This window comes from Halyomorpha halys, unplaced genomic scaffold (assembly GCF_000696795.3).
Source record: "Halyomorpha halys isolate HHAL.00 unplaced genomic scaffold, Hhal_1.1 Scaffold203.1, whole genome shotgun sequence".
Classification (NCBI taxonomy): domain Eukaryota; kingdom Metazoa; phylum Arthropoda; class Insecta; order Hemiptera; family Pentatomidae; genus Halyomorpha; species Halyomorpha halys.
Genome location: NW_027108332.1, coordinates 96,346 through 107,650, shown reverse-complemented (window position 1 = coordinate 107,650; position 11,305 = coordinate 96,346). Strand labels below are relative to the sequence as shown.

The 11,305-nt window shown below is 31.3% G+C and overlaps 2 protein-coding genes across 3 annotated transcripts in view; both read right to left on the bottom strand.

The window, feature by feature from the left end:
• Window positions 1-11,305, bottom strand: part of LOC106679448 (sarcomere length short) — a 52,498-nt gene that overhangs the window by 38,091 nt on the left and 3,102 nt on the right. The gene's annotated exons all lie outside the window — the stretch shown is intronic.
• Window positions 3,787-11,305, bottom strand: part of LOC106679436 (GAS2-like protein pickled eggs) — a gene marked incomplete at its 5' end in the record, with an annotated part of 31,577 nt that continues 24,058 nt past the window's right edge. Inside the window, 1 exon segment of the mRNA XM_067046668.1 lies at window positions 3,787-3,906. Within this exon segment, the coding sequence (XP_066902769.1) occupies window positions 3,787-3,906 (120 nt within the window).

Sequence of the window (11,305 nt, the reverse complement as noted above, 5' to 3'; positions counted from 1 at the left end):
TAATCTGTTAATAAATTCGTTTTTAATGCTAACTCTATAATTTTTTTTGTCCTCCTGTATACCTGGGATAGTGAGAAAAATTTGTTAGTCACCTGTGTAACTGAGAAAACTCGGGTAGTGAGAAACCTGGGATACTGAGAAAAATAACTGGTCCCCCTGCGATTCTCACTTAGCCAGGTTCCACTGTATTTGTAAATATTATTTACTCCACCAAGGCTGTACATTTGCTTTTTTTTTTTTTTTTTTTTCTTCTGAAAAACATGAGAAAGTAGTTCAAGAAATAATTTCGGCACTAGAAGAGAAAATTCGGCAAGTGGGCCTCTTAGCACTTCTTGCCAACCCCTGCCGGCTACCAGAGTTCCGCTGCTTGATAACCAAGGTCGGAGTGTCAATATTAATTTTTCGTGACTGGCGAGAAATGAATATTAACTGTCCCAGGTGGGAATCGAAATCACAACGTTCCGAACCAGGCGCTCTGCGACCTAGGCCCCAGCCCGCACAGCCATCACGTCCCGTGTTGATTGGTGGGCAAAAGATGAGGTAAACGCAATTTTGGTGATTTTCGATAAAAAAATTTTAAAATTAGGTAAGGCCAAAATTGTGATAAAGTTTTTTTGTATTTTTCTTTTGCTATAAAAATTCGTATTTTAGGGTTCTTGAGGTGGGAATAACGAATATATCCCCCCCCCCACAAAGAATACAGTAACGTAGCCGTAATGCAATGGGGAAAGTTCCGAGTGTTGGCTTTTCCAGTTCGAATCAGATGAATCAATTTTTCCTTTATTCTCGTTTAGTATACATAAAATTCTTTAGTACTTTTTATTTATCCATTGTTGATTATTGCTAATAATGGGTACTGTTTATGTTTTTCAAATAGACGAAATTAAAGGTACATTAGAGGACGATATTTTTTTTTAATTTATCATTTAACCACTGTCAGAGTATTTCTATGAGGATAAAACCTAGATGGTATTAAAGATTATTTAGTTCTACATTGATATGACGAGTTTAGTCCTGATTGATAAAACCATAATAATAAATAATGTGAACGAAGGGTCGTGGGTTCAGTCCTTTGAAAGGAAGCAGTGGTTTTAAAACAACTGTTATACAAGGAGGTGATTTTTTCCAGATCCTTACAACTGTCAATAAATAGTAAATAGTAAAAATAATTGTTAGAGTCGAATCAGCTTTAAATTATAAAGCGATGATGTTTCAAAATAGTTAGTTGAGTCATCCCCCTCTTGAGTGTTCCCTTATCAGTGAATGGAAGGGATCGGTAGTGGAGTTAGGGCCGAGGTCCAACTTGGAGATTACTCTTGTTTCGGAAACAGTAATAGACCATAAGGCAGAAATAGTCTGGTCCCGGAGGCTGTCGACTTCTAGCTCTCTCTATCAACAGATCCCTAAACTAATATATTCATATAACCTAAAAATATGGTCAGTTATATGCGTTCAGGTCAGCTGGGTTACACCGCGAATTATCATGGCGTCAAAAGTAATAGTAATTACGGAGAACCACTATTTTGAAGTTTAAATACTTCATAAAAAGAAATTCTAACATATCATACAATCATCACTTACTATCTTACTTTGAGTTGAATAGTTATAGTTTATAAAATAAATCTGTACCGCTACAAAGTATGACGGGTGAGGAGTGCGGTAATTTGTAAGGAAGTACTGTTACTAGACCAACGGTTGTGCAAGGAGGTGAATTGATCAAAATCACGCTCGACCTCCAAATTTTTCTGCAAATTAGGGTAACCACTCTATGAGGCTGAGACCCAGCTCTAGACCCAGAGGTATAGATTAAAACATTTATAAAATTGGTTATAAAATATATCATATTATACATTGTATTATAATTTGTAAAATAGTTTACTATTATGTTTTCGTGTTTCTATGACTATTACTGTAACAACTATGGAAATAATGAAATATTTATTTTCTCCTTTAATTAATTACTGACCTCATTTAATCCCTGTCAGAGTATGACAAACAGGTTAAGACCTACCTGAAATTTAATACCACCCAGTTATATATTAATACGACAAATTTAGTCAAAATCGTTGGAGCCATTTTGGAGAAAATGGTAAAGAAGTGTAAAATCGATGATATGAAGTAGTATTTTCTTTCATTTGTATAAATCTTTATGATTATAATTTTAAATTTAATTTTTATCTGGAGATACGGAGTTGAGCTTTTGGGCTCCACTAAACCATCAAATTCCTTCAGAATCCAATCCTTACAGTCCAAAATCCTTCGTAAAATCCTTAATGCTCCTTACTTTGTCACAAATCAAGTCATCCATCAGGACCTCAATATTCCATATGTTGCCGATTTGGCCAGAACCAGATACCGTTCCTTCCATAATAAACTTCTCAACCACCCAAATCCACTTGTTTCTAACCTGGCTTCTCCTTCATTATCTAATAATCCTCCTAGGCGTCTGAAAAGAAGATGGCCTCGAGATCTCCTCTAGAAATGTTATTGGAGTTCTATCAGTGGGTAGATTCTCAACATGTTTTTATCATGTCACTATGTCACCTACAGCAAATTTACTTGTATATATGTGTATACAGTTGTAAATATCAATAAATAAATTATTAAAATAAAAATAAAAAAATTAATTTTTGTTTCTTTTGATTCAGTGGGTACTATTGTTGTCATTTACAAATTCCTTTTTCTCTTTCTTTTATTCGCCTATTTTTGTATATATTGTATGAATATTTGACCACTATTTCTTAAAAAACTGTAGTAATTTTAAGATTTGTGGGATAGAATAACAGCTTTTTTTTTTAAATACCATTTGGCACTTCTTCTCCGCCGCTCTAACCCAGCCAGACCATGTCTTCCTGGACATTAGTCCTCAGATGTCCCTGTCCTCAGTTTTCATTCTCCAGTTTGTTAGTCTAAGCCATTGGAGGTCATTCTCTACATAATTCTGTCATCTTCTTCACCGTATTTCTCTTCTTTTGGTCTCATAAATTCTGCATTTTTTTTTTTTTATATTTTATCACCCAGCATGCTCAGAACGTTTTCCAACCATTCGATCTGGCAAGGTTTTATAAAGCTTACAATATGTGTATTATTGTATAAGCCACAGAGCTCATTATTTGTTCGTATCCTCTGTTTTGGAATTACTTTATCGAACGAGGGGCCAAATATTTTTCTAAGCACTTTCTTCTGGAAGATTCTTAATGAATGGTGGTAGTAAACGTATACGTTTCAGGCACGTGTGTAAGAATAGGTGGAATTATGTTATATATAATCTTACTTTCGTTTACCTTGATATTAATTGACTCAAAAAAATTCAAGTTTGCTAAATATGCAAGGTTAGTGGCCATAATCCTTTTGTGCACTTCCGTTATAATTTTATTTTTATTATACATTTCTGACCTAAGGTAGGTAAAAGTATTAACGTTTTCAAAAACCTACAACCACAAGGTTATGGGTAAATCTTGAATTACCTGAAGCAATACACATATAGGTTTTTGTATCATTTATTTCAAACCCCATATTTTTACCTTCGGTATTGAGTTGACAGCAAGTTTCAGAAAGGGTTTGAACACTTCCAGCCACAGTGTTTAATCATTTCACACTATTAAACAGTAATTATCAGTAGTGAGGGTTTAAGGCAGTTTCTGCCCTCCCATAATATTTTATTTCGGGGGCCAGAGTGTCAATGCCCCTCTCCCAATTAATATTTTTCTCTCTCTCCCTTTTCATTCCTCCTTAATGAGTCACTATTATCGTCACAGTGACGTTATAAAATTATAAACTAATGACTTAGAAGTTGTAATTACTTGTCAAGTATTTCGGTCGTCTTTGGGATGTTTCCAAATGAGTCACTTGTTGATTTATCTCTAATCCTTTTTGTATTGGTACAGACCAAACCCTAACTAGCTGCTGTAATAAAAAGACTCAATTGAATTTTTAAAAAAATTCGTTAACCTTTTTAAGAAGCCTAACGGCTCAGTGATATTTTTACGTCATCAGTCAAATTGAAGTTAATAAAAAACAAATTCTATTCTCTTTTAGTTCGCACAGCTAAAAATTCTATGAAATTTCCCTCCTGCCTAACCCCTCACCCTTAACCCTCCTTCCTCTAAACTTTCGGAACACGCTTTAACCCTCAGCCTAAAAGAACTTCGACCAAACATCAATTCTCGCTGCTGTTTCCAACTATATAAAACGCCTCATTGCGAAATCTATTTACAACAGAAATCCATGAATCATAAAGTTGATAAAGACAGTATCACTCTGGCCTAACGACGTATATCTTAAGCTTTATTAATCTAGAATAATCTTTCTTTTAATTTTACTTTGTGTTCTACATTTCAGAAGCTAACTTGTTTAGTTTGTTGTTTTATCCTTCTTTATCTTTTATCTATTTTTTAAAATTTATCTCATAGTTAGCCTTATACTAACATTTATTAAATTATATTTATAAATTCTTTATTATTATATAACTTTACTAACCATCTTTTATCTTATATTTATTTAAATAAATTTATATATTTTATCTTTATTCTATATTCATCTAATAGAGGCAATTATTAATTTATAATTTAAGTTTTAACATAAAAATCCTTGATGCTCCTTATTACGTTACAAATAAACTCATTCACAAAGACCTTAACATCCCATTCGTTGCAGATTTGACCCAAAACAGATATGCGTCTTTTCATTCTAAACTCCTTACCCATCCTAACCCATTAATTCTTAATCTTTCATCCTTAACAATCCCTGATAATCCTCCGAGGCGTCTGAAAAGAAGATGGCCACGGGACCTTCTAATTTAAATTAATGTTTGAAGTACCACCAATGGGTGGTTCCTTCCCAAGATTTTCAAGTGTATATGAAACATACTACATATTTACCTATTGTATTATTTTGTACAGTTGTAAATTACATTAAATAAATAATTAAAAAAAAAAGTTTTAACATATAAATTCACACTAACTTTATAGCTCTATTCAATTTCGTATATTTTATTTTCTTCGATGTATTATATCCATTTTTTTAATTTGGTTTGGTTTTTTGTATTTAATCTCTACATATTTCTATTTAAAATCTCCCTCTTATTATGTATATAATCATTTGTTCTCTGCCTTCATTAAATATTTTCTTAAATTTCCAAATATAATCATTACTTTAAAATTATTTTATATCTTTTTACTTTCAAATGTAGCGTATTTGTTAACCGCCAATCACCCCACTCCTCTACACTGTTGGTACCTCACGTTCGCCTTCAGCTCCTTCTTGTGCTTTCCTCCATTCAGAAAGGTGGGTGTCCAATTTTTTCATTATTTTCCTTTATTTTATTCTCATTTGCCTCATATTCCGTCTTTTACTGTGGAATATATTTTTATATTTCTTTTTTATTTACCGTTTTCTTTTTTATTATTTCCATTTTCATTAATTTTTTAATATCTTTTTGTAGTTCTTGTTTATTTATAATTTTCACTATACATCTTATTTTTATTTTCCTCAATTTACTTTGTTCATTTTTAAATAAATTTTCACATATTTGAAATCATATTTAGCCACACCTTAGTTTTTACTTTTATTTAATGTTATCTATTCTATTACTTTATTAAATTATTTTAGTTGTCTATATATACAAAAGCTATTCGAGTTCTTTTTGACTGCACCCGGACATTCTTCCTTTTATATATGAATTTTCGTTCTTGTCAAAATGTTTCCTACAGTTCTTCCTTTTTTTATTATATTTTTTATAATTTTTTTTTTAGCAATTAATAACTTCAGTATATAAGAATATCTGATAATTAATTGTTGACTATATATTTTTATTATATTTCATTCACGACTGGCCAGTATGCTATGGAATTATTATTCTAAACTTCGAACTAAGCAATATTAACAAAAATCAGTAGTATGAATTTCTGTCTGTACCTTCAGGATTGGATCTTAAATTTTTTTTTATATATGTAACACAAAACCTTTTGCTTAGAGCTGGATACTTATCATCCCAATGGGATGTATAGTTTTTTTTTTATACCTATATATTATTAAATATGAAGTGACGTTTTTGTTTTATTCTGACAAATGTAGATAGCCCACCTTGGGTATATTACTTGTTATTAGTTTATATAAACGATCTTTAACACACCATTTTCGTAAAATTGCTACAATTGATTATTTGTTTTATGTATTTTACAGGCTAACTCTATTTGTACGGAGGTTGCCCCATAAACGAACAAATAAATTATTATTATTACTAACATTTTTGATTCTAATGATTTTTATTTGTATAGGCGACCCATTTTGAATCCAGTGCGTGTGGAAATTATCAGAATGAGATCCAGTCAAATAAGGGAGTCTCAGGTGGAAAATCATCCAACATAGTGCTTTGCTTGAATAGTGGCACATCTGACCGAAACATTTCTTTTTTTATGTGGAATTGGACCTATGATAAAGATATTATCGTAGATTGCGGTTACTTTCTTTATTGAGATCGTCCTATAGACTTTCTTAAAGATATTAGGGTTGTTACAAATTAAGTTCTACGGTACAATCTGCGGAAACCTCAAACACACAGATGTTCCACAATTAAAGTAAAGAATATAAAAAATAGACTTCTCAATAAATTTTCTAACAATAATTGAAGAAACGAGGTCAGTCAGGAGGCAATAAATTTAGGAGGGTCTCGTTGAGTGTAGGAAAGAAAAACAAGACCTGACCTGTAGAGAAAATACTGGAAAAGTACACTACTTCACCCGACGCCCAAAGTAGAAATAAAAGAAGATCCAGAAGGAGTATATCGAGTGGAGGAATGTTGTGATTAATGCCTTTTAGATAACACTTCACAAATAATGGGAAACCAATCGAACGCGCGCATCACAAAACTTTAACTTACAAGCTTGAGATGAAATTCTTGTAAATTTCAAAATATATAATTTATAATTACTGCATATTTCATATTTTAAAATCTGAATATTGTAATAAATACCTTCAAAAAACACTAATTATCAAATCGTTTTCATATTTTATATTCATCCAATGTTTATTACTATTAGCAATGAGCGATGTTTTTCAAATAAACAAAATTAAATATAATTATAAATTTCTATCGAATTTCATTTATTTTTCTGTAGTTATAAAATTCGTAACTAAGAATTTTATCGACCTTGTTCTTGCCTAGAATAAAACAGCTTAGTAAATCAGAAGAGATCGGATGCGTTCGGCTATTTTCGATGTCCAGTCTGTTTTGAGTTGTTTGTTTGTTTTTGTTTAGTGGCGCCAAACTTCATTGGTCATCAACGCCATTTATATTTTATTTAATTTTGCTTAATTTAATTTATTTTTTAATTTGATTATTTATTATTTTATTTTATTATTATTATTTTTTTTTTCTTCCGTTCAATGTTACATTTTTGTCAGTAAATGTTTTGATTTCAAAAACTGAAACACTAATTCTATTGTTTTATCATCGTCTTCGAGGGTTTTTGAAATATCTGGGTTTAGTCCTAAGCTATTGAGGTGTGGTATGAAATGTGGGGATTGTTGGAAAATTATGGCTTATTGTCAGATTATAGCTGCAATACTGGCAGTTCGAGGGCGTTTCTTTTGAAATAAGATAGGAGTGGGTGAGCCTCGTGTGACCTATTCTCAGCCTGGTCAGTACAACGTCCTCTCTACGGCATTTGTGACTGAAGGTATCCCAGGGCTTGACATCTTTTTTAATAATTTTTAATTTACTTTTAATTTTAATTTTAATTGGGCTTTCATTCCAAAAAGGTTGCCATTTATCTTCGTTTTGAGTGGTTTCGTAAAAATTGTTTACCCTTTTAGCTATTAATGAAATTCTTTCATAGTTCATATTTGTGCACTTTAAATTACTACTACCAATGATAGATGACTTATTATTTCATATGTACAAAATTAAAGGTAATTTAAAGAAAGTTTTTATTTGGAAAATTCGTCATTTCAGCCTTATCTCATTTTTATTTTTTATGACCCTCTTTCCCGTAATTTCCGACACACAGGGGTGGGGGTAGGTGGTTATCCACAGGGTACCGCCCTATTCTAACACCGTGGTGGAAGGTCAAGTTTTCATTTCGTGAAACCACCACAGCAATAAAAGTCGATTCGAAACGGCACCACTGCAGTTCCGAAGTTGCAAAGACCTATGCTTCAACTCGATTCGATGAAGTGGCACTTCTGGCCATTCTATTTTATCGAAAAAATTGATTTAACATTCAATCAAAGTCGGAAGACCTCGAAACGTGTATATACGTCAAAAGCTTTAATTCGAAATTTTACACTATTGCAATACTTCTTGCCGTAAACTCCATATATAGACTGATAGTATCGTGCTGAATGTACCTCGTAATACATAAAGTTGACTATAAAATGTTTTCCTGGTGGTCGTAGGGAACATGTTTTTTAATTTTATTTCTCTACTTAAATAAATAGAATTTCTATTTTTATAACTTAAAAGGATTTATCCCTTGCCTTTCCCATTGTGTAGAGTATCGGTGTTCAATTTATTGTTGATTGTCATGGAATTCAACATTTCTCATAATTATAAATTTAGCAATTTTTATTAAGATTTATGCCTTGATAAGTTTCATGCTTTCATTTTCATTTTTTTAATATATTCGTGAGAGTAAAAAACTGATAAAGGCGTAAATCTTACGTCTTAATAAACATTGCTGAATTTATAATAACGATAAATGTCGAATTCAATAATAACCACCAATAAAACGAAAACCATTATTTAACACAAAAGTTGTAAAAAGAGAAATTCGATTTATTTAAGAAGAGGAATAAAATAAAAAAAAGATGTTCCCTATAATTACCAGGATAAATTCTTGTAGTACACTTCATGTATCATAAGTTCATTATTACACCTTTAGCACTATATCGTCGGGGGGGGGGAGAGGGGGACAAAATCACTTGAGATCTTTCTTCCGGGTATCCCGACGGACTAAAAAATGCATTGTTAAAACCAAAACGTTTGTTGAACAAATATAAACAATTAAAAAAATCATTTTAATCTATTATAAATCATGAAGGAGATGGTCAGGGTTGTCCAAAAGGAGCAAAAAATAGTTTTCAACGACTTATTTACCGACGTTTCGCTCCACTTTGCATGATTTGATCAGCGCTGTCGTGTTGAAAGGCAGCACAAGAAATAATAATACGTACTTCTATCATACTCTGCCACTGCAACCTGAATTATTAATATGAATGTTTTTTATAGCTTAAAGAGGAATGAAAGTATTGTCTATTGAGTCTAAATTGGTAGTTTAGCTAATCTTAAGCGACTATCACTTCAGTTTACATTTGACGGTCAAGTATACTAATCGCCTGGCCGCACTATCCAGTAAGAACATGGTTTAGGTATCTTCCGTCTATTGACCCAGATGAAGGCCTACAATTCAAACCTAAACGGTGCATGCGTGTTGTCTAAGTAAAATGATTTTAGTTAATTTTTGCTTAATTAGATGCAGATTTAACTATTTCGATATATGAAATTCGAAATACTGAATTTTGACTAGATTATTTAAATATTCACCGAAAATGAGTCAAGAATAGTATTATAAGTATAGTGTAGTTTAAGCTCTACTGATTTTATGAAAACTTTACTTATGTAAAGCATGATGACATTATTGCTTAATTAATTAAATACAGTAATTAATAATTGATTTAAAATTTCATCATGGTATCCTTTATTAGATAGAATAATAATTGAAAAGTGATTATTTTATATAAGGTGAATTAAGTGATGAAATACATCGAGAGCATTTTCTTTTTACGATTTTCTTATGACTTTCCTATAAGTATCAATTAATTAATTAACCTAATTATTAATAGAGATCTAACACTAACAACATCTAACACCGTTTAGGGCCGCTTCTTACTTAGACCGTTTCTTAACTGGACAAGGGAATACAATTGAGTTTCCTAATTAAACAATGAAAAAATTCCTAATTGAACATCTTAAGTTCAATAATGACACTCAACTATATTAAGCGAAAATTACCATTGCCCGCCCGCACAGTAGTGGGAAATTGCCATTTTTGTGAGTGAAAAAAAAAACCCTCTAAATTTTTTTAATTTTCTGTAATTCTTATGAATTTCAATGTTATTCATAGTGATGAATTAATTTTTTTTTTTATAATAGTGTATATAAATATAATAATATTTAGTTTTTTGGTAACAACTGTAAAAATATAAATCATATTTTTTCATCATTAAAATAATTTTTCCTATAAATAAAATGTTATTCTGAATCATAGTGGTTAATTTGATTATTTTCTTCACCTTATTTTGGTTACATCTTCCAAGATAGCCCCTGACTTCATACGTCAATGAAACTTACACAAAACTTATTCCCATATGTACAATTTTATGGGAAAATATTCTCATCACAAAGGTCAATAAAGCTCTTTTTTTATTTTGGATTATCAAAAACGAATTTTTCTGAATTTTTTTCGAAAAATTGGAAGTGGCCCTAGAAATTTAGAAACAAAGTATTTCAAGAAACAAACCTACTTTGGAAAAACTACAGTATGTACACTAACTCGTTGTTATTGCCTTGGCCGAAATATTTTTTGTGGATAGTTTAAAAATAACATCAACCAGTACTAACACAATCCTGTAATAACGTCTGTAAGATTAGGTCTATAGCTCTCAAATATTTTTTTATATGAGGGCCAATCACGGTGAATTCGTTTATAGGTATCTGAGTGTAAGAGACCACACTAATCAACATGAGTGTAAGAGACCACTCTAATCAACATGAGTGTAAGAGACCACTCTAATCAACATGAGTGTAAGAGACCACTCTAATCAACATGAGGCTAAGAATCTTCCGTCAGTTCACCCTGATGAAGCTCTACAATTTAATCCGAAACGATGTATGAATGTCTGTTGTTCAAGTGTAATGATCTCAGTCTATTTTTTCTAAAATAGATGCAATGGAAATTTAACTAATTCGATATACAAATAATGAAACAAATAAATTACATAACATATAGTTTTCTTCCGTGGATGGATAAAACTTAAGTTCAGCTTTAATCGTTCATGCCAAAGCTATCATTCATTTCTTTTTGGATTTAGTTGAATTGAATTTATTATAAATACATATTAATTTAACTTACCTATATATGGAATATGCAGTAAGGGGAAGTATCTCGAATTTGAGTTTTTTACGGAAATACACGTTTTGAAGTGACCAGTGTCCAAATAACAGTCTCGCAAAATGGGCGGTATGTCAGCGTAGTCAGTCAAAAACGAAAAGTCGTACGAAACTATTTTATATATTATAAAAGAA